Here is a 24,458-nt window from a genome sequence, read left to right on the forward strand (position 1 = left end):
AATGAACGTCATGAAGAGAACAACAGCAAGCCTTTATTGGTATGCATTTCTTGTCTTTCATCAACAGGATTGTAATTCTTTTTTGACAAGTTTGGATCACTTGCACGAAGCGTATGCTGAGACATGTCAGAGGTGTCAGAGGGCTCCGAGTCAGGATTCCTGAGAGCCAAAGCTATTCTAGCAGCTAGACAAACCACAGAAACACTGAGCTGTCTTGTTTGATTGGTTTTGTTGGCTGTGAAAGACTTGGGGATGAAAAGGGGATTAAAAAGATATATTCTCTTTGAAAACTGTATAAGTAAATTTTATACTGTCTCAATCCATCAAACTGTGACACATGTTTACTTTGAAACACACACAACACAGACTCTACAAGCCAATATTCTTTATGACTGTTCTCTTCTTCCATTACGCCACATGCTGGAAAAGAGCACCGTTCCAGAATGTATAATCAGAAGTTTTCATATAAGGGCATTTTAGAAAGTGGTCTATCATTCTTGTTGAAACACCTAATTTTATACAATTGCAGAGAGACAGAAACTTTCATTTGCACCCACACCCACAATGCGTGCACTCTCTCTCTCTTTCTCTCTTTCTCTCTCTCTCTCTCTCTCTCTCTCTCTCTCTCGCTCTCTCTCTTTAATATAGTACAGACAGCAGATATGCGTGTACACACTTACACATAATACAGAAGTGGCGCCACAGTCTGCTGGGTGCATTTATTATGGATCAGCGCTGCCAATACTTTCAACACCAGTCCAGCCTTCTCCAAACAGCTACAAGCTGATACATGATGGATCTCATTCCACCACAGATGCCTGATGCAGACAGTTCCCATGTCTTCTCTGCCAATCCTGGAGTCCAGAAATCCTTACACTCCAATACCTGAATCATCCAAATGATGAATTCTGGACAGGGAACACAGCAAGTTGAGATTCAGACCTTAGACCCTGACCCAGAGCTTTGGTTTACTGCAGATTTCTCTCCTGAATAAACGTGATTTGTTCCACTACATTATAAATTAAGCTCATATGCCCTTCTCTGAAGTAACCATACATAACCGCTAAAAGCTGGATCTACGAGGCTCCATCCAACTTGCGTTTTAAAGCTTCTTCTGATAAAATGTCAAAAATGATTGTGCAGCAGACAGCTGGCGGCTCTGAGAAATGCTATGAGTGCAGTACAAAATCCGTTGCCAGTGCTGTAGAAATTATCCTAGTGGTACAAAAGGGATAGGTGGAATGATGGCATGCAGCCCACACAGGCCTGGCCATGGGGAGAAAATTACAGGGGGAAGCTGCCAGTTTCTGCTACAATAAGCCAGGCAGAACAAAAGGAGATGCAGCTTGTGGTTCGATTAAGCCAAATTGACTCAAGCAAAAGACGGGGTTTTTTTTATGTGTAGCATAGAAATGGAGAAGAATTCTTGAGTTGATGAAAAATAAATATCCATGATGACACTCTTGCAAAGAAATTTCAGACTGTTTCGTTTCTCTAGCTCGCTGATTGATGCGAAATGATGATGATCTTAATGGTGGCTCTAAGTACAAGTCTGATATGTTCTTTGCAGGTAGCTATGTCACAACATATTCAAACAGCATTAGCTATTTTCTGTGGTGGTTTTACAAAAATGTTTGGGAGAGTAAAATAGTCAGACCCTGTTACATAACTGAGTAAATGTTTTAGCTCTATTTATAAACCATCTTTCACTATGGTAGACATTCATGCCATAAAAAAAAAAAAAGAAAGAAAGAAAATGAAAACACTCTAGAAAAAAATGTTCATCTCTTCCAGCCATTATGAGCTGGGCAATTCAGCCTGGAGAAAACTGTCTTACAGATGAATCAGATGCAGTGTAATTTCATTCACTTCCGCACTGAGCAGTAGGAGATATTTGAGTGACAGAACCATTTTAACACCTGCACACTTCTCTGATTCACTGGAAGAAAATGATAACCTTGCACTTGACTTATCCAAACGGTGACTCACGCCAGTGCTGGTGAACAGGCAGATAAAGCATGTGTCACTGTCAATACAATTCGTCTTGACTGTCAATATAAACTTGTTCAATATAGTCCTACTTAACACATCTGTGCATTCTGGTTGACTGACATTCTGGTTGACATAAATGATTTTTAATAATGTGATTAGATAATAAAAAGCAACCATAACTATAAATACCTCAGTCATACTAATGTAAGTGGTACAAATGCATAAATAGCTCGTTATAAAGAATTGTTTATTATGATGGAGCAGAGTGCCTCTAATTTTTAATAAGAAGGAAAGTAGTTATTATACTAATACACAATAATAGAGGGCCTTATTGAAGCCCAGGAGGCATGCACTGTACACATGCTGCACATCAGTAGTTATTATAATAATCCAGTATTCTGGGTAAAGATCCTAGCTGTTTTAAAGACTCGGAACAGCTTATGTCAGCCTATAGCTTGTGTTGATGCATGTTTGTTCCCAAGACATGCATCAACGTACAGCCTATAATTACTATTTCTTTTTTCTTATTCACCACACAATGCTCTGAAAATGCGACAATTCCACTCTCATAAAGTTGCTGACAAATGAAAAGGCACAATGTTATATAAAAGTTCTGTTTTGCTGAAGCAATGATTTATTTATTTTTTTTTTTTTTGTGGTGTTGGTGGTGAAATTGTCTATTTTCTCCATTACTCAAATAAAAATGATACGTCAGACTAATGATGTAAAGCATGTGTTCTAATTGGCGCGATTTTCTTATTTGGCCAACTTGAAATCTACCCATGATGCAAATGCAAAAGTCGAGTTTCGTCCCAGGTTTATTACAGTTCATTGGTTTTATACAGATTTTGTAAAGGCTTGGCAAAAAGGTGTGAGCTTTGATATTTTAAAAGAAACAATAAAAGAAATAGCAGTCTTTCTCTGTTTTTTTTTTTTTTTTTTTTTTTTAGGCATCCACATTCTGGTATCCACATTCTAGTCTGAAAGATATTTAGTCTAGTTACTAAGCAACAAACACCAGCAATAAGAATCCGTTTTGTTGCCAAGGCGTGGCTGGAAAAATCCAGTGTGAAAGTTTAAAAGCAGTGATTTTTACCACTCTGGCATGGTGAAAGTGAAATTGTGGGTGGCCAAGCAAGCCCTCCTCATGGTTGAGGCCCTGACACCTGATTGTTAGTAATTCCAGATAAATGCCAGTGCCTGGGTGGCATGCTGTGGTTTAATGATACAGAGCTTTCTCTTATATCACCAGGAATGAGATGGTCTACGAGTGTGTGTGTGTGTGTGGGGGGGTGGGGGGTGTATGGTCTCTGAGAATCTATCAGCATTTAGCTTAAAGCTCTAGAACTTAATGATACCATTGTTCAAAGGGATTTTTAATGCTGCCTACTAATGTGGAACAGTGAAATTACAAATGACGAATCAGTAATAGCGCAGTGATCATCAGCAATGGGGAAAGGGGTGTGATTATAATATAACACGCTTATTAAACAGCAGACTGCAACCCTGTGATCTTATTACATGGAGTAGAAAGAAAGGGTGATATTTGTGATGCAGTAAGTGATGAAGAAGAAAAGACATTACAGCTAGTTCGAGCTCCTGATGAGGGCCAACATGCTTTTGCTCATTAATAAAATCAATTTAAAAATAATAATTATATCATATTGTTTATGATGCTAGATTTAGCTAAATATGTTTATAACCCATGAGGCCAGTGCACATTAGCCAGTTTTTTTTTTTTTTTAGGCATCATGTACACAAAGAGGGGCAGTGTTTCTCACTCTGCATGGGGGAAATTTAAAGTCTGTTTTGAAAACTGCCAAACACCCACAGCGCACTAGGCCGTGTAACATAGTCCCGAGCATGTTATGACTACCCTCTCAGACGACTATCAATATGTCAAACTTGCAACAAATCACTCAACAGCATAGTTTCATCACTTCTCAATCTGTAAGCATGGAAAAAAAATTAAGCTTATCATGAGACTAATATTATTTTTAGGCCTTACATTGTTTTGACAGTAATCCCCACTAATTTTGAAATAAAGTTTAACAACGGCATGGTAGCCTTCCTTCAGCTTGTCGAATAAGAATCTTTAAAGTTAATCGATAGAGAAAGAAACTTCAGTGTCTTCATTCTTCAGCAGGGTCAAGTTGTTATTTTCATGCCAGTAGACTTTAGGTTTCAGACAGAGCAAGAATGTTTTTACATGTGATCATTCATCCACTATGTGTTTCAGGCGCCACACAGATTAAATGAAAGAATCTGAAAATGAAGGTCTTTAACTTTTAATCCTTTTACAAAGACCCTTCAGACTGTCTGAGGACTGATGGCGTCTGTGGGGGGAAAAAAAACCCTGAAGTCACTGATATACTCCTTCTTAGGCGTAAGAATTACATCCTAACACCTAGACATATGTCACTTGCTCAGTAGCTTTGACATAATAGTTGAGCCAGGGTAAATAATATAAAAACTAGACATGAGATTTCACATGGCATTTACAGAAATGAACAAATGAACAGACAAAGAAACAAACAAACAAAACAAAAAAAAAAACAATAATGCAGTTTAAGTGGTTTTATTTCAAATGACTTTGGACTACATGGAAATAAAGAATAAATAGGTGTTTCTCTTAATTTACAGGTTTATGATTACTCTATTGCCACTTTATATTCACAGCTGTAACAATCAAGCTGTAACAATTACACCGTAATTCATACTTTATTTGAGGTCTATAAAAAAACTTATATATTTTTTCCGAATAATGGAAAAAAAAGCTTACAGTTCCTTCAGTAAAAATGTCCTTTAATTTTTCGCAGCGCGAAATTTTTCTCCACATAAATACATTAACCCAGAGTATGCTCAACAAATACAGTAGACGCTGGATATAAGTAAATACTGACCTCTTTTACAAGGTATAAACAAAAAAAATGTTAAAATAACACCACATATACATCGCAGAGACATTCCTACACTTCGGGCAGTGCTTGAGAGACAGGTTAAGAGAGACAGGTTCAGTTCGGACAGGAGCACTTGCACTCGGATATGACTGGGTACTGCACGGGGATCCATGTGCACTTGGATGGGCGCCGGGTAATGCAGTGCCAGCGCAGCAGCGTGAAGTGCACAGACTTGGAAGGTTTACACGTCATGCCCTCGGGCACTGAACACGAGCGCTTTGTCAAGCAGCTGCCCACTTTGATATAGCGCGGCCAGAAGCGGCTGCCCAAGTCCTGCCACGCGTACACCACCGGGCAAAAGGCGTACGACCACAGCCACAACTGGAGGCGTCTACGCAGCTTCTTGTATTTCTTGACGTCGTGCGCCGTGTCGAAGTCCAAAGCGCGGATCTCTTTGGGCATCGTACGCTGCTGAAATTGCTGCTTGGTCACTTCAGTGTCCACGGCCGGGTCTTCGCGTTTCTCATCGGGTGACACGACGGACATGAAGCGCGCGTCAAAGTGCGTGCCCAGCATGCTGCGCAGCTCCGTCTCATTCAGGTCGCGCTCTTTAGGGTCGAGCAAGGGATCGGGGTCTTCCTTGATCACCTTGACAGGCAGGCTGTCGCTAGGGATAGGACGGAGGTAGTGCATTGATGTGAGGTGCTGACAAGAGCCGCCTTCTATCCGGAAGCCGAGAGAGAAAAATAGCACGCAAATGGCCAGAAAGTGAGGCACGTTATCCATGTTATCCATTTGATTTGGCGCGCGAGGGTATCTCGGGTGTTAATCCTGGAGAGTCTGGCGCGAACGTCCACACGTGCAAAGCGCCAAACTCCGGATCCTGATTATAAAACACTATTAAACAGTGTCCTGCTTGAGAAGTTCGGGTTGCTGAACGGTCCGCTCCACACGATTAGTCGATTTCGCAGTAAGACACGTGAGAAGTGCGCATCCACCAAGTCGCCTAGTTGAAGGTCATGCCAGGCGCCAGTGCAGTAGTAAGCGCATGGCTCCGTCACACGGCGCGCGGTCGGCGCTCAGCTCCTCGTTGCTGCGTCCGCGTGTCTCCGCACCGCCCCGGATACGCATGGTGCTTCCTTGCGTTGTGTCGTCCAGCGCCCAACTGAGAGTCGCCATGGCTCGTCCGATTTATGCTCGCCGTTTGTGATGTAACGCAAAAAGCGTAGTGTGAATGCCGGGGGTTTTGCCAGGGCTCCCCCGGCGCCTCCTTCTCTCAGAGGGAGGGGTGGACGGGATTATAGAAGGAGGTGTGGTGTGTGTGTGTGTGTGTGTATATATATATATATATATATATATATATATATATATGTGTGTGTGTGTGTGTTTGGGGGGTAATATCGCGCGGAGGGTGCATGCGCAAATCTCAGCCTGTCCCGATGTGACATGAGGGTCTCATTTAATTTGTATTTTCCTTACCAACATGCATGGCAGGGCCATCATGCATTTATTAACTGATCCATTCACATTTTACCCCCCCCCTTTTTTTACAACCGTCTGAATTGACTAAATATACTTCAACACAACACTTCTGCCTGTGGTCTCAGTTTTAATTCCGCAAGACTGAGCAGCTGAAAGAACAGCAAAAGCAGCAATAGCCATGAGGGCATGCAGGGTTAAAAAGACTCTGTGTTGGGAACTCTTTTAGGCGGTGTTTCCGATATTCTGTATTCCCCTTTAATGTCTAAATTGACCTTGGAGTAATTTTCTGGCCTAATACTGTGACAATATACGTCCGGCGCCAGTAGGATGTGAGGTCTTACTCGAGACAAAGGAAATGGGGTGAAATTATGTTTCCAAGATAAGAGTGCCAACCAACTGTAGTGACAGGGGGTTTTGGTGGCCCCCAGCCCTGAGGCATATACTGCAAAATTGTTGGAACTAGTTTGGACAAGAATCAAAAGTCCATCAATGGAGAAAGACATATTATACAGGTTGATTATACACTTCAACTGCCAAAGTTTGACATTATCAGTGTCTTTAAAAAGTAAATGTACTTCATTGTCTCATTAGATGATGTAATAATCCTAATGTGAAAAAGAATTCTCATGATTATAACTGTATTTTTTCCACCATAAACATCTATACATGAATATAATGATGGACTGGATCATTTTACAGTCCAGCTGTACAGTGGGTCATTAAACTGTTTCTGTTAAGGATCAAACCATGCATTATTAGTTGGACATAAATTCATCACTGGCCACTCATTTGCATATTATGTGTTTTGAATTATTTCATTAGCAGGCCGATTTACCTCTTGGCTTATATCAAAACTATCAGAATAAAGAAGCTTTGAAATTTAGTCGCAATGAGTATCACTGGTTTTGAACACTCCACGCAAAGTGCTCAGTGCACTCAATCTTTCTGATGGATCAAATGGCCCTCCCAGGTTGAGGCACAAATATTCCTGATTCTTTCATGATCCAGCTAGATAAAAATGTAATTTGTTTTTTGTTTAATTCCTCACTGAGACCTTTGATGATCTAACAGGAGACCAATTTGAACGCTCGATTTAAGAGCTATGGTTTCACTGTAGCTGGCTTAAGGTCAGTTCATTTTTAAATGCAAACATATACACAGTCTCTCTCTCTCTCTCTCTCTCTGTCTCTACCTCCTGGCCTCTTTTCTTTTCCATTTGCGTTTGGACACTCAGTGTTTTTTCCATCTGATATCACTGAATCCATCAGTAGTAGATACATCACGCCATCACCCCAAACTAATTTCAACTAGATTACACCAGAAATATTGTGCCAGGGATTGTAAAAAAAAAAAAAAGGTCCAGTTTATTTATATTTTTTATTAGGCCATAATACATTTAGAGGTACCAACATTCATAAATCAACTCTTAGTCAAGAAAACAACTTTAATGCAAAGTAATGTTAAGAGTTAGAGATATTATCTTTTTTTAAGTGATGTCAGACAAAGAACAATTCATAGCATACCTACAATGGATTGGTGATTTATTTCTGTTTCATAAACACATCTGCCACATGGTTAGATTCAGCTGCGTTGCAAAAAGCTAATGAGTAACGATAGATTCAGGGATAAAAGACAATAATTGTCAAAAATACAATACACAAATATATTATTTGGATCAATAAATGCATAATTCAAAAAATATACAGATATGATGCTTTTTCGATGCTTTTGGCTTGCTGTGTGCACAGTATAAAGGTATCAGGACAAAGACACATCACTGAACCTTCTCTGGAATGACAATTGTTTAAACAAAATTAATTGCATTGAATTTTTTACTTAAATGCTTCACTCTTTAGAGAACAGGGAGAACACATACAGACACACACACAGACACACACACTCACATGATAAAGTAGTGCATTTCATCATTAGTTCAACTGACATCACTGTACAGAAATTGGGGGGTGAAGCAATTTCAATATCTTTAAACGGACAGAGTTGCAGTAGAAATAATTTTTTAAGGAAACAGTGGTGCAAATACACATTCGTAATACACTGCAACATCAACAAGTCATAACAGTGCAACAGACAAATTCACAAGCTGCCCTTGCTGTCTTTTCGGTCCTGACAACCCCTTTTGTGTCCAAATACTTCAATAGTAAGCATAAAGTCAATTCTACATACCATTATTAAAGTGAAACTGCATGAATTAGCCATCCTACATTTACAAATAGATATATTGTGGCTGAATGTATACAAGTCCAATATCAGTGCAGTACTGAGCCCATAGACAGCATCGTTTTGTAAGAATATAATATCTCCATACACATAAAATCTCTATGGCTTTGAAGATACCAGGTGTCAGAGTAATCCTTTATAGTCTACTCCTATAGTCACAAACAAAAAAAAGTGGTGCATACCCTTCATATAAAGTGGAGCAAATGTCCAGAACCAAAATTAAAAGCAACAACAAAAAAAAAGGTCATACTATTTTTTTTTTTTTTTTAACCAGGGCCAACAGGAGATCAAAAATATGAATTATACCTGCATTGCTGCTCAAAAGATGTAAACAGGTGCTCTAAAGTGCCCTTTTTTGTGCCTGTTCATAAAACATGAGTGCTTTTTATTTGTTTTAATGCCAGCAAGTTAGCGAACACCCCCCGAAGACACTTGATCAGACACCTCACACTGTTGACACGTCGGATAATAACAAATGTACACCTCAAATCGGTCAGAGGAGGTAAACACAATGCAAGTCAAGCTGTTAGTAATCGAATACCTCTGCCTGTTCATTAAAGTGGACAAATAAAAAGCTTCCAAATACCCCAATTCATGTTTGTAAAGGATTTTTTTTTATCCACGCTCACCTTCTAGATCTACTGATTTAAGACTCTTTGTAAAGGTGACTTGGTATTTAAAGATTCCTGAACACATGATCATTTTCAATAGCTTACGGGGTATTGAAGCAAAGACTTTTTTTTATTAATATGAACTGTTTGTTTTTCTTGAGCACCATCAAATCATCCCGGAATTCTCTTTATATATCTGACACAGGCATACGTTTATACCTCAGATGCAAGAACTGAATCTGAAAGCTGATTGACTGGGAAAGTACTACTTTTTACCTTTTCACCTAGATCAGTCTATGCAGAGGCAGTTTCAAGTTCAAAGATTAAAGCAGCACTTTATTTCATGTTGCATTAATAGTAAGTATATTAACAGTCATAGCCACAGTTTATGAGTCCTATAGAGTTGACCAGCAACTTGTTTTTTCTTCCTGAACATTCTACTAATGAATTTTCCATATACTACAACATAGAGAGTCTGCATGCCATAACTGCATTCACTTAGAGGCTGTCTGGTGGCAATATATGACAAAAACACATCAACATGACACACAATAACGCAGGATGCTTCATTCTAGAGAGTGCTGCTGAGTATTTCAGAAACCAGCTCATTAGTTTGGTCATCTGAGTCCACTTCCTGAGCTGGCGTCTCTCCTGCTGCAGCTCCACCGTGTGCTTCGTCGTTCTCATCTGGCCATCGAGCGCCGTCTCTGCTTGGGGATGTCTCACTACACGATTCCACAAAGATCCTGCGCACAGTGGGTTTTCTCTCCCTGTTACTGCCCTTCCACTCGTCCATGCTGTAGGAAGGGTGTGGGTAAGAGACAGCGAGCTCTAGGGGCAGGTCCAGCTCGCTCTGTCGGGTGTAAACCCCCTCTGACAGTGAAGGTGTCTGGTTCTCACTCTGGACCCTCAGCCAGCGATGTGTTCCGCTGAAGCAGCTCCTTTGAGGCTGGCTCCTAGACAGCAGCCTGCGCTTGTAACGCGACGTCTTTTCTGATGATCTGCTGGAGTATGACGACAGGGACAGTTCCTCCAGGTCTTTCGTGAAGGATTCAGCCTCCAGTATTGGCTTAGAGCAGGCGCTGGGTTTCAGGTCGTGTATCTGCAGGACGTCAGGGGCGCTGCCGCTCAGCGTGTACACAGCCTGATGGGATAGATCCTGGGCTGAAGAATAAACCAGGTCTAGATCTCGTGGGCTCAGAGCGTCGCTGGAGTCATAGTCGCTGTCTGTCGGGAGGAAAACTTCAGAGCAGCCTTCTTCATCTGAAACCGCCTGAGAGTCTGGAATAAAACGTGAAATTAAAAATAAATAAAAATGTGATAATAATCTTCATTTTCAGTGCACTTAACTATAGAGGCCCGTAAAATACATCACCAAGCAAAAAAACAGCAAAATCAGAAATATGTCAAATGCAACGGGAAAGTCTGCGCTGAACATTCTGGGCTCATTGTGACTGGCTACTGTATGTGTTAGTCTAGGAAACCATGGAAACAGAGAGCTGGAGTTTACAATAATAGGAAATTAAAGCATAAATAAATCAATGTGCTTATTCTTATCAAGGTCATTGGTATGTTATTTAAAATATGTGTATGTGAGCACTGAAAGTCTACCTATACAAAGAATTATCCTCACTATAATAAAAGTGCTTTTCTTTTTTTTCTGAGTTTGCTGTAAAATTTATGCAGAACATAACTTGCATAAAAGTTTCTGGTAAGATGTCTCATAAAAATACTTCATTATGAAACACGACCTCGTGATAATAAACATGTTTTACCCTCTCTAGCTTTTCTTCTCAGCTCAGGTGAGGGAGACGGAGTAGGCAGGTAGTCTGTGTTGGAGGAGATGGAGTCGTACTTCTGTGTTACGGGTTCTGAGCTGGCATCCACCAGCCACGTGATGGGCACACCGCCCAGAGGCTGTTTATAGCGTGCATACTGCAGGGCGTCAGTGATCCAGCGGATATCTCGCCACATCTCATCCATTTGCTGTGAAACAACACCATAATAATGTCATCGTCAAAAGAGAGGTTTTTGCTCGCTGCTCTTCCAGTTGAACTCTGATGGAATAACTGACTCAAGGAGAAAAACATTGTTTCTAATGATGCTTATGTGGCTTACAGTAATACTTAGCTTGACACGTTTTTGAAATCCGAGTTATCTGGAGTTTATAAGTGGAGCGCTGAAACCACATTAAAATGGCAGTCTCTAGTGTTAAGATATCGAGCCATAAATGATTTTTTTTTTTTTTTTTTTTTTTTTTTTTTGTTCTTTACCCTCAATTTACGTCAAAGCAGATTCAACTTTCCAACTTTAATTCAGACATTTACTCAGTGGCACATAAATAACATCTCTAATAAAAATGTCAGCTAAAAAGCTATTAGATATCAAGCGCTTAATTATCTGCCACGAAGACTTTTCGAGATATTAAATTTGAGTGCCTTAGAGTGGTTCTTTGAATCTTTACAGTTTAACAAACCTCAGGCTGGGCTAAAATAAAGTGAGAAGGAGAATGTGTTTTCAATCAGAGCTGTTGACTTCCACATAGTGAATCTCCTCAATTCCCACTTTCATATTTTCCATTCTTGAAACTTACTATGCAATTGTATTTACAAGGAGCTCATTTCAGAATGGGGAGGAAAATGTAGAGCAAAAAAAAAAAAGTCAGGGGAGATGAATAAAAGAAAAAACAAAAAAAAAAAACCCCACCAAAAAACAAAAAGTGCTGCAATTTGAGCTCCTCCTTGCAAATGTCATGTGATATTCAACTTATGGGAATGAGGTCTGACACCAGAGGATGACTGCTTTGGAAAGTATGCTGGTGCTCTAATGACAAAAGGAGGGACTAGAATACAGCAAGTGAAATGAAATGGAAGGGGCAGCTTTCACTGGCGAGAGAGCTCAATTCAACAAATCAGTGTTCATTTTGATGTTGGCTTGAAGATACTACAGCAAAAAGGGGAAAGTTCTCAAAGGATGGTGTAGTTCATACAAGAACATTAGTTTTCTGCTTTTTAGAATAAGGATCTCGGTTTTTGTGGATTTGTTTTTCTATTCCTAACTTAATTCAATATGATTTCTACGCCGTTTAAGATTTTCCAAGCATTTCTTCTTCTTTTTTTTTCTTTTTAAACTGATTTAAAACAAACCCTGTCCAAAACACTGATCCATCATGTACTTATTGCTGACTGGAAATGACTCAGAGATTGCAAAGCTTCCACATATTAAAAGGCTGCACAAGAGTTTGAAAAAGCTATGATGATCAATGACAATTTTCGATGATTTATGACAGATAGCCAATCTGGTAAATGAAGAGATTGAGGTTCCCACTTAAGAAAAGAAATATGTCACGGAATCTTCGTCTGAGAATGACACGATTTGGCTCAAATATTTAAAGTGCATGTTTTTGTGGTCAGTCTGTATTAGTTCCTTGACAGGACCTGACAGTGGAAAAATCCATCTCTCATACCAGAGCAGAACCTTAAGTGCTTTGCGCTAATGTGCCATTTTGACAGATGTGGCCCTTCTTTGCATGCTCCTCTGTGGAACATTAAAATGTTTATGCTAATTGGTGCCACATTGCGTAGCCACACACAGGCCACGCAGTTCCTCGCATTGATTGGTATTCTTTCTCTCTCCTCGCCACTCTCAGGCGGTGTGTAATCTGCGGTCAGTGTGCCACTTTTTTCCACAGCCTCTTGGATCCGACATCACACAAACACTCTTGTGGTTTTGTGGTCAATCTCAATTAATAGTCCAGACCGTGGTGGCGAAGAGGGATTATTTCAGCCCAGTGCACTGAACAGACAGCTCTCTTTCAAGTCCTGTAGTGAGACTCTGTTAAGCTCGTATTGAAAATTCTACACAAGAAAAACAAGCCATTTTACAGTTTATATGTCTAGTAGTTATACTTTACAACATCAATAAACTATTCTAATTGGATTATTAGCTTAAGTTGTTTTTGTAGCTTGACATTTCGCACACTTCGGTGTGTCTGGGAATACGTGTAACGGCCATCACCACTGTGTAACAAATTACGTTTCATCAAATCTCACTGTTGGCGGTGGACTCATAGATGTGTGATAAAAATGATGAAAGACAGTAACTACATCATAATGTGGTGAAGCCCAGTGTGCAATAGAAATACCTGGATATAGTCAAGTATATGTTGGTGTCTTTGTTTGGCAATGGCCATCTCAGTATCTGTAATGGCCTCTCTCACAGCCTGCTGGGTTATCAAGGCATCCAGGTCAAGCACAGAGGACAGGCGGCAGTACAGGCTAATAAACTTCTCCTTATACGCACAGAAGTGAACTGAACATAGGGACATGGAGAGAAAAACAAGAAGCAATTCAGTCACGTTACGTCATGTCATGTTACATCATATATAATAGACAGCTACATCAGAAATCTCAGTTTAAATTGTCAGTCTCATGCTCCAAAAAAAACATCCATACTAAATTATCTTGTGAAGCCTCAAGTACTACAGTTATACATTTACCAAGAACACTGACAATTCTTTGAAAAGTCTTGCCTTTAATGAAAAATCACTTGAATGCATGTATTTAGATATAATCACTTTATACATGTATTTAGATATAATCTGCTCCATGGGATCATATTTCAAATATGATTGTTCAAATAACATCAACCCATCAGCCAAACAAGTGAGCATTCTAAATTACTAGCCTGGCTTTGCACATCAACAAGACTTGCTTCTTCACACAGATTCACAGGCTGATTGAAATAAAAATGATTTAGTGGTGTTTGCACAGATCTGGTTCAATTACAATATCAATTACTTGTTTAACCTTTCATCATTTGTACCCAGTCTGGGGTGGGAGGGGGTATTTGGCTAGCCGCAAAGCAGACTGCTCCCCTGCTGGCGTGTGTATTTGTGGGTCTGTGTGATTTAGTGAGGCTCTGCTGGGAGTGTGATTGGACGCAGAGGAGGGGGGGGGTGCAGGGGAGAAAGGAATCTGTGGATTTTATAAGGCCAACTGAGCTAATATTGTAGAGCTTGAAACAGAAGCCAGTGTACCGAGCTCAAACATTTGAAGAGGGAGGTTGAGGAAGCCCGAGTGGGGTGTGTAGGGATTGGTCTGGCCCGGGGCAGTACACACGGAGTCTGAGGCAGGCAGCAGCAAAAGAAAGGACACATTGTGACCCAACTCGAGCACCTCCTGTGTGTAGAGACGGAAGTGCTTAGCCTGTGGAAGAAACAGACACACAAAGGAACACACACAGTTTTCAGTTTAAGCGAAACAATGACAGTCCATTTTAGGTTAGTGGCCAACAAAAATCAGAGGCAATGTGAATTCACAAAGAGGCAGTTAAAGGATAAGTGCAATTCAGAGATATTCCATTATACATTATTGTTATTATTATTATTATTGCTATTATTATTATTATTATTATTATTATTATATATTCCAGTGATAGGAAACAATGCCAGAAAGTCAGCTTCAGATGAATACTCCACTGTTTTTTTTATTTAATTTCTATTTACCACATCTGGAGTGTATGGGTGATTATCATAGACAGGAATTTTAACACATTACTCTGTGCTGAGAAATGAAACAAAAGGATGTTTACTCAAAACTCACTGATAATGGACGTCTAAGGGCAATAAACAGTTTCGAGAAACATATGTTTTGTAGAATGCGTTCATAATTTATTTAAAAGCATTTGTTAATTAAGATCTAAATCTGCAGAATTAGTCGTTTTTCAGAGGAAAGAACTTGTGTTTATGGGTTACTCGATGTAATTGTGTGCCACAATGACAGCAAAAAAATAATAAAAACGGCGCAAAAAACTCTAATGACTTTTCACTGCATTGTTTCTCTGTGTGAAATTTAGCAAAAAATTTGTTCATGGAATATTACACATTTTGATGAAGTACAAAAACTGTGTTTATGGATGTGGTTATGGGAAATTATAGCTTGTCATATTTGTAATGAACACACCTTTGACTGCTTGTTTGGTTGGTTCAATGCAATGAGCTTTGCTAAACCTTTGCTGCTTTTGAACACATGCCAAACTGCAAGTGCCATACTCTGAGCTCTCCAGTGGCATGAATAGCATGCAGAGTGATGAATTTGGATATGGACACATACCAGCAGGCTTCCATTATAGGACTGTACTAAGTAAACAGATTTTATGTGCTTTTCTCAGTACAAGGACACACACAAATACTTTTCGCTGGTAATCACGATCATATGGTGGACAGACTTTAGATTAAAAATGCTGAAGAATTGTTATAAACTATATACATCTAGAATTGGTGACAGTTTGGGGAATTTGAGCCTTTAAGTACACAACATCTCCCAAGAATTACTCATTGGTCTAGATGCGCCAACAAGAAAATACAGGCAGAGAAAAGACATTACCAAAAAATTCCAAAAGTATGTTGTTGGAAGAGATTTTTTTATGTGCTATGTGCAGCAATAAGTAAACAATGAGACATAATCTGCTGTGCACACTACTTAATAATAAAAAATTCTTCCATTTTTTTGGTAACGACCAGAGGCTACAGCTGTTTCACCTTTTTTTCTAGGCTCAAAAGACTGAGGTCTGTGAAATTTCAGGTCAGAGTTAATCTAGGATTGAAACTAACCACTAAGAGTGAATTCTGCTTTTCAGTTCAACAAATTGGAGTAGAGTTGGGAGTTGTAGTGCAGATTACATGTGTCTCCTGTAACACCATGGCAAGAGATCAAATACTGTAAATGTTGCAACTAAATCATGGATGTTTGGCACCTATGTAGTTCATTATAGGATGTACAAACAAACAAATGTGTCATGTTGCAGTTGATAAGTGCCTTCAGTCATTCATTGTGCAACTCCCAGAAGTGATCAAATACACTATGGTTACTCATCGAAAACTTTAGAATTAGATGTTATTGAAACATATGTGCTCCTGTGGTGTGTATTGATCTTTTAACATACCAGAATAAAGGTCACCTTTTTGTGTTTAGTACCTGGTGCAGAGGTAGATTGATCTGGCGCAGCAGATTCTTAATGGTAGTCTGGAGCTCATAGAAAAGTAAAGGAGTGTTGCAGTCTGCCGCCTGATCTGCTCTTTCCACCTCCTCAGGGCCAGACAGAGTATTCAGCCATTCCCACTCGTCTCTGGGTGGGAAGACATGGCATTCAGTAAAGAGACATAGACACACGGAAAAACGCTATTGACACATCCGTCTCTGCTGCGGTGCCCACTATAGACCGTGCCACTCCACACTCCCATTACATGACGGAGGAGTTTCCAGGAGACAGTGAGCACTTAAGGAGCCACACCAGTTCCTGATATGCACAGCAAAGGCTCAGAGAGGGAGTAAAATGCCACCAACCACTAGACACCCCATTATTTTCAGTCTGAAAGTTCTTAGACAAAATGTGGGAAAGTTCCATTCGTGCCACCCTCACACTGAGCAGGATGCTTTACAGAATTTATAGAAAAGCTGTGTGAGAACATGTGGATGCCTAGAGGGTAAAGGCAGCTCGTTCTTATAATCTCTAACATACAAGGCATTTAACAGTGAGAATAGTACCACTTGGCATCAAAGAGGTGGGAATGTCTGACATTTGAGAAAAGAAAAATACCCTGCCGCTGCTTCTTTGCTCATCTAACGTTTGTGTCTCATCAGCACAGCTAGAGGCTGATAAGCCACAGATGGTGCAATAAGGAGCATTTTGGTGTAGCTCATAATGATAAATAAGTGTCTTGGGGCTAAGCTGGTGGAAAAAAAAAGAGAATTTCTTTGCTCCAGAGATTTTCCTCGAGCCATGAGTGGGCATCATCCTGTGTGAGCCTCCCGCTAGCTTCCACACTCCGGCCCCATAGTAAATTTAGTTTTACTACCACACTGAGCGGCAGGATAATGCTCTCCCTGTCTGGACCTACCTACCGGGGTCAACAACATGACCTGAGATGAAAATAAATAAATAGCTCCTTTACCGAACAAAAACAAACAGGAGTTTTGTTTTGCTCATAAAAAATGACCACGTCAAGAAAGTATGTGCTCCTGCGGTGAGGGGGAGCATTCCACGACAAGCCAGTGCTTTGACATATTTCAATATTTCATCTTTACAGGCACACGCACTCCTCATTTACGCTGTGTACCAATGAGGAACCTGTTTGTCTGGTCCTGCATTATAGAACGTGTACAGCTGGACTTATTCACCAGACATACACATATCTTTCTTGGGTGTGAAAGAAATATTATACTTAATACATGACAGGGTTATTTATTAATCTGATCACAAACTATATGATTTTTTTTTTTATCTGTCTGTTCCGTTTCCAAAAAGAAATGTTTATTATGGCTTATTTTTAGTAAGAACCTTATCAACAAAACAGAAAATGTAGAATTGTGGAAACATGATGTTAATATTGTTCATTATCTTTGTATTAAATATAATCATCAATGCCATTTTATTTCATTATTTTATATCTCTTTTTCCCCCTAAATGTCTTACTTGCCAGCACTTCCAAAGGCCACACACACTACACAATCTTTGACTGAAGGCGAAGGAAGTGGCTTCTCAAATCACACTTTCTCACTGTGTATCATGTGACTTTGCCATTATTTTCTGAGTAAACAAGAAGAGAAAGAGGAGGACAGTGTGGAGGAAATATTGGCTGGGGAGATGAAGGCAGCCAGGATTGTCTGTTTTGCAAAAAGAACTGGAGGCATACAACAAAAAAGTAGTTTTCATATTGTGCCTCGCCAGGAATTGAGCTGTGTTTGATTTTATATCTGCTGTTTTCAGCAACCATGCTAAATAACTTCTTACAGCAGGCATTATTCTTGCGCTTATATTTTGCCCTTGCCGTCCCACACAAACAGATGGACGATAAACTAGACTCGGAGATCTACTGAGCATTTCATCTGATGAATCTGATTTCTCCCAGGACTCTCAGTGGTTGTTTTCTCACCTCTGTTCTTGCTACTAGTCACAGAGGGGTTCAGACTATGTGATTCATTGTTGAGAAAATTCAACATACTTGAAAAATGTGGAGCTTTGGTGAACACTGAGAAAATCATGATGCTGGTAAATTGGTGGCTGCAGTTATGTAGAATGCAGAAGGCTCAAATGGTATCCCAAAAAAAGATGATTAAACTAAATAAATGATACTTAAAAAATACTTATTCAGAATTGAGTATGAAATATGAAAGAAATATGAAGCTGACCTGGAGACGTTCCAGTTGTCCCGTATCTTGAAATGGCAAAGCATGCTGGGTGTTCGTTGTGGGACCAGCACCTTGATCTGATCCACAGAGCTGCTGAGCTTCAAGTAGCCAAGATACAGGCCTGGTGAAAGGCGGTGCTGACTTCGCCGCTGATAGGCCAGGATATCCTGTACATACAATGTAAATATCAGCTCACTCACTCATTAGTAAAAGCTAGGATTCAAATTAGCGAGTCAAGTTGTACCTGTATGGTGATGAGCAGAATGTCCAAGGCGTAGGGCTCTTCAGGGGTGGACAGAGACTTTCTCTGGCTCTGAAGTTTGGATACCTGCATCCACTTCCCACTGAAGAAGGAATAGGAGCTGTCCATCTCCCTGACTGTCACTAGCAGCACATTGCCATGCCGGTCTTTAATGGGCTCATAGTGGACGCGGCCCAGGTTGTGCGTGCCCAGAAGGTTCTGTGAGGACAGAAAGATGCACAGCTGTGATTAAAAAGCATGTACTCTAGATAAAAGCATGTACTCTAGAATATTACAATACTGGCTTAACAGTACTCTTATGTACTCATTGGGTATACAATGCTAACAAAAGAAGTGGGTACAACAGTGCAGTAAGAGTCAGCCCTTAAACATGAGTGGCTTTGGAATAAATAGCCTGAACTGTTAGGGAGCAGCAGCTTTAATTGCCTCATTTCACACAGCCTGTACACACAAACTGCACAGCCGCCTACACATGTGCACCGACCAAAAAAAAAGTTCAAAATTTCTCACTCTTCAGACTCAATTCAATTACTGTGTTGTGAGTCTAGAATTGCATTAGGCTAATTAGATGCTAGAGAGGCTAATTGTCGAGGGCTGGCAGACCTGTAGCTGGCCGGCAGCAACCAGCATCTTCTGCCTGGACTGCAGTGTGGACGAGGACGAGGCGGAAATAGTCATGCTCTGTCTGAGCCATCGGACATCCTCCCACATACAGGAAAGCTGTAAAGCACATGTAAAATTATTGGAGAATCAAATGCGTTATTAATGGAATTTAGTTTCGCTTTGACAGATTTAGAGGAGGAGTCGTATAATCATGATAAATCACTGAGCAGAATGCAATGGCACATGTTAATTTTAAAAATAGAATAAAACTTCGCTGAATATTTGTACGTGTCTGTCATTGAGCAATAATAATCCATGCTTATAAAAATACCAACAAGCGTGCCATTACTTAACTAGAGTCATTCTGCTCCTTCCATTACCCAGGCGTAGCGGTCAGCTGGAGTGTTTGTCATACCTTGGTAAACCACAGAAAGTCCTGCATTAGGGAATTGCTGTAGGAGTCCTCCACCTCCACGATGGGTATCTGATCCTCATTAGTCACCAGCAGACTGTCCTTATGATAAAACACTGCGGCTATGTAGATCCCTCTAGAGCCCAGGCGAGAGCACATAGTCGGTGCATGAGGGATTACCCCGAATGACAGAAGGCAGCAACACATGTCACCATAAGTGCTGATTTAAGCACATAAAGTATACTGACCTTTTGAGAGTTTTGACAAATTTATTGGAGGAATGAAAGAGATGTTTCAGGCTCCTAGAGACAGATTGCTTGCGACTGGGGTTCTGCAGCTTCGACGTGTCTGAGAGGACAAGGTACGTAAGGTCACAGCTCACAAACTCAAACCAGGAACAGACTGAACCGGCACTGCTGCTCCTTTTGAAAGCAAATGCATTTAACTGAACAATAAACAGAGGCATGATGTGTAAGAAGAAGGACTGCGTGGAGCGATGTTATGAAGCTTTTGTGTGCAGTTGTTACAAAAGATGAAAGCAAACGTGTCTGGAGGCCGAAACACAGACAGGATGAGGTGTGCGTGTGTTCCGTGAAACAAAAACGGGTGAAACAGAGGCGCATCGTGTGAGAGTGTGCCTCGGGGCTGCTAAATCGAGAAGGTCAGGAGGGTCATGCCACAGAAAGAAGTATTATCTACAACTTTTGAGCCGCGTATCTCCTGCTTCAAATGCAGTCCTATCAGTGGTCCTTTCAGTGATGCCTATCTTCAGACGACCCTGTTTTCATGAAATTAAGCGTCACGTAATTGCCCCCCGTGTAAACAGTGTGGCAGACTGAACAATTCAGGAGGCTGAGAAGCTGTTTACAGCATGCAAGTGGCCATCAGAAAGACCCAGTCACTACAAGACTAATCACGCTAGCTCTAGTCTCGCTGTCTCCATGGGAGGGGGGCGGACAAGGGGGAACTTTCCATTTATACACCGCTATTAACCCGCATATGGACTCATGTGTAACACAAGCCCCAAAAGAGCTTCATTATGTCTATGATTTTGTTGTAATAATTAAAACAAGAGAACTGACAAGGACATTTATTTCAACGGCTTGATTTATTTGCTTTAACATAAAGGACAGAACATATACCATCCTGAGTCTCCTATGGTATGGTACTTATCCATATGTGAGACTGCAGGCTTTATGTCCAGCAAAGCTGTAATGAATTAGCACAGGGGAAGCTCACAGTAAGCACGGCTACCGCCGCCACTGTTGAACGTGCTGATAACTCAGCCGCTGAATTTGTATTTCTCGCTCTGGAGGTTAAATGACTTTGACAACTGGATTATACGACATGAGTGCACTGGCCTCCTGTGCCGCCAAACTGTCACCCCAAATAAATATAGAAATGCTTTTTCATTTATGAAAAAAAAAATAAAAAAAAAACGGATAGTTTGATTAATGACTTGGCAATCCATCTGTCTGCTGTACGCACTGTGTGTAACCATGAAGAGGTGAGTGTGAACGTGTGTAAGCCGAGAGGAGTACTGCTGCTAGCATTTCTCCATTTTCGAAGTAATTTAGTGGAGGCCAGAACAGGCTTTTTTTTCAACATATGTGAAGCTCGCAAGCTCATCCATAACGGCCAGTGCAAGACTTTCCAGGCGCCTGCTCGCAGTAGCAGCTTACAGCTGAGGAGGCGTGTGTGTGTGTGTGTGTGCATGTGTGTGTGTGTGTGGGTGTCACTGTGTCTCATGTGGAACACAGAGAGCTGTGTGTAATGCACACACCCCTCGTTCTGTGAGCACCCTCTCAGCTCCGCATATACACATCATAAATTAAGATAACCTCCCCTTAAATGAGCAGCATTTTTTTTGCCGTGGTTTTTATAGTGGTGGCATTGTACCAGAGCTGATTAATTTTGCAGATTTATTTTCAAACACCATCTCTCCAAAAATAAACTGAGTAAATACAGCAACGTCTTCCAGCATGTGTGCTTGCGAGCACAGAACACACACCCGCACACACGCACACACACACACACAGCTCAGTGAGACAAACAGACATGAGAGAGTACTATGTCTCGAGCACTCAAAATCAGACAACTCTAAAAGCTTAATTCTACTTGAAGCGTGAACGTAAGAGGGGGTTTTCTGTCAGACGTAGTGGGAGGCGATTTTCTGTTTTTCTACATTTTAGTGCAAATCCTTAAACATCACGAATCGCGATGGGGGGAAAAACACTTACCATAAACAACTCTCAAATAGACTTTTTCTTCTAGAATCAATTATCCAGTATAATGTTGTTTGAGACTCTGGCAGCCATCCCCCCTGACATCATTGACTCATGTGTTGACTCATAAACAGATGAGTGATGCAGACTTTTTTTTTTTTTCTCACTCTCCCCCCCACCAGTGGCAGCCCACATAGCTGCCTAATGAAGTTGGTGTTTGTGAGCTCTGAGCTACTGTCAGCACAGTGAACAACACTCCTCTATGCCCTTCTTGACGACTTCTGGATTAGGGAGTGGGCGACTGGCCAAAGCTGGCACTGCGCTTCTCACGTATAGACAGCATCCAGCCTCCCTAATCTGGAAAGGTGTCTGCGCTCTGATTTACAAAGCTACAGTATGCAAGCCTAGCCGCATAAACGCATGCAAACCAAAATGGATAAATGCATTAAAAGATTATTTATGTACACAATCTCCTGAACTCTCTTCTTGTCTCCCCCGGCAGGTCTGCTCGAAGGCTGAGAGAGCACATTCACACTACTCGGGATGCCTAAAGCGCAGAGTGAAAACATTTTTAGCACGCTTCATTTTTCCACTTTAATACCGAGTTAATCTACCGAAAGAAGTGGGGCTTAAAGAGAAACGAGAGGAAGACGAGGAGACAGAGAGCGGCCCTTGTTAGTGTGCAGAGAGAACTCCGAAAAAAGAGAGCGAGAGTCTTATGAGGGTTATAAAGAAGAGATGAAAAACACAATAAAAAAGAAGAAAGGAATGGTGGAGAGCAACAAAAAGCTGGGAGAAAAACACACTTGATGAGCATGAGGTCATTTCTGCATTCACCATTTGAGCTCTTCAAACTAATGTCACTCCTCGTATAGCTGCAGTGTAATCAAAACACAACAGAGAGGACGTGTATCTGTGCAACCACAATTTTCTGGAACAGTGTGGGAGAGCAGGCATTGTAAAGCAAACTACAGCCAGCACTGGCTTATTTTCTCCTCAGTGCAAAAGACTGGCTTGAAAATATTCATCATTATGAAACAATGCAAAATCTGAGCCAAAATTTCAAAAAACTCCATTTAGAATAACTTCTGTACTTGCGGGTTACCTATACATTAATGATTTGAAATCCTGTAAGTCATATTTTGCGACTTTATTAACCTTTTATAAAATTCTGTAACCAACAAGTCTGTGGGTCTAGACTCATATCCCTTAGTAATGGTAACTACACTCCTTTTCTTATTACTTTCACACTAGTAACTGAATGATTCACTGCAGTCGCAATAAATATTACGCTAAATAAATAACTGAAACGAAGCTGAAAACTTACAGGGTTAACCAGGTTTTAATGCTAACTGAGGCTCAGATATCTAACTATTTGATAAATATAAAGAAAATCCTTATACCTCGTTTGAGCATCCTTCAAACCGGCTTGTTATATATTTTTGAAATAAAGCTTTTGGTTTTATCACCTACACTAACTTAAACTCTGACTTCTAACAAGTTAAAAGCAAAAAAAAAAAAAAAACAAAACCAAACATTATTCATAAAAAATTAGATCAATAAAATATATGCGATACTAAAGCACACACTGAGACCACACAAAAAGAGCAACTCCTGGCTCAGTCCTGAGACAGAAACACAAAACTATTAAATAATCAATACCAGCAATTATGACAAAGAAAAATAAAAGATGTTCATACACCACAGCACACACAATGTGGAGAGAGTGAGTGAGTCAGTGGAGAGAGAGAGAGAGAGAGAGAGAGAGAAGCTAGAGAACAGGAGAGAGTACAGCAAGAGCTCTGCATATGTACTATAAGCAAGAGTCTTTAGGAGAGTACTGTGTGTGTGTGTGTGTGTTTGTACCTCCACAGCTGTAGTGTTGGTGTGTGGCGCGGACTTGCTGGAGCAGTCTCTCCATGGCCTCAATGTGCCCTCTCCGTCGGGACTCTCTACCATCGCACTCCTTCCAGTCTGACACACACACACACACACACACACACACACACACACAAGTTCATATTACACCTCAGAGATTTTGTTATTCTGCCCTCTGAAAACCATCTGCCCTTAATATAAACGTAGTGTTTAAAATCCACACTACCACAAAAACGTTAAATATTCAGTCAGGAATTTATGTGTGTAATTAAAAAAAAAAGAGTTCGTTTATTTTGGGTAATATATTTCGTGTTAATCAAAAAAAATGAACAATATACAAAAAATGCAATGCAAACTGCAGATCTGATGCCTGCTTACTCAGTCATTAATACACAAATGAAGTAAAGCAAATGCAGAGACAGCATCTTGTCCACTAACACTATGAAAGGCTCTTTCTGAATTAGTACATGCAAATGAGGCACCCTGCACACAAGCCCCTGTGAATCTGTTTAAAGCCTGGCTAAAAGTGGATCATCCAAAACAAAATTAGCATAATGCCTGATTATTTGAGTAACTGGATTAAAAATATTAGGAGAAACATCTGAGCTGAAACAACACATTTGCAGAGAAACACATGGAATATATTACTGTATATACATATTAT

General features: G+C 40.4%; 2 protein-coding genes across 5 annotated transcripts in view; both read right to left on the reverse strand.

Annotated features, from left to right (window-relative positions):
- Positions 1-4,327: 4,327 nt before the first annotated feature.
- nog3 (noggin 3) lies at positions 4,328-6,149 on the reverse strand. The gene has a single exon (XM_058405618.1). It carries the CDS (start codon positions 5,685-5,687, stop codon positions 5,007-5,009), a length of 681 nt encoding a protein of 226 aa, XP_058261601.1. The 5' UTR covers positions 5,688-6,149; the 3' UTR covers positions 4,328-5,006.
- A 1,588-nt stretch (positions 6,150-7,737) lies between these two features.
- ankfn1 (ankyrin repeat and fibronectin type III domain containing 1) overlaps positions 7,738-24,458 on the reverse strand; it is a 64,212-nt gene continuing 47,491 nt past the window's right edge. For all 4 annotated transcript variants that reach the window (XM_058406580.1, XM_058406579.1, XM_058406583.1 and 1 more), the window contains exons 14-24: positions 23,783-23,890; positions 19,940-20,039; positions 19,695-19,827; positions 19,280-19,396; positions 18,659-18,874; positions 18,415-18,581; positions 16,201-16,351; positions 14,262-14,430; positions 13,368-13,534; positions 10,999-11,209; positions 7,738-10,504 (exon numbers count right to left, since the gene is read on the reverse strand). In XM_058406580.1, coding sequence (XP_058262563.1) covers positions 9,795-10,504; positions 10,999-11,209; positions 13,368-13,534; positions 14,262-14,430; positions 16,201-16,351; positions 18,415-18,581; positions 18,659-18,874; positions 19,280-19,396; positions 19,695-19,827; positions 19,940-20,039; positions 23,783-23,890 — 2,249 coding nt within the window. In that variant the 3' untranslated portion in view covers positions 7,738-9,794. The remainder of the gene's footprint in view (positions 10,505-10,998; positions 11,210-13,367; positions 13,535-14,261; positions 14,431-16,200; positions 16,352-18,414; positions 18,582-18,658; positions 18,875-19,279; positions 19,397-19,694; positions 19,828-19,939; positions 20,040-23,782; positions 23,891-24,458) is intronic.

The sequence above is a fragment of the Hemibagrus wyckioides genome, linkage group LG13, assembly GCF_019097595.1.
Source record: "Hemibagrus wyckioides isolate EC202008001 linkage group LG13, SWU_Hwy_1.0, whole genome shotgun sequence".
NCBI classification, from domain to species: domain Eukaryota; kingdom Metazoa; phylum Chordata; class Actinopteri; order Siluriformes; family Bagridae; genus Hemibagrus; species Hemibagrus wyckioides.

Excerpts from the sequence above, each read along its gene's own strand:
- nog3 (XM_058405618.1), bottom strand. The coding sequence starts at position 5,687 with ATGGATAACATGGATAACGTGCCTCACTTTCTGGCCATTTGCGTGCTA.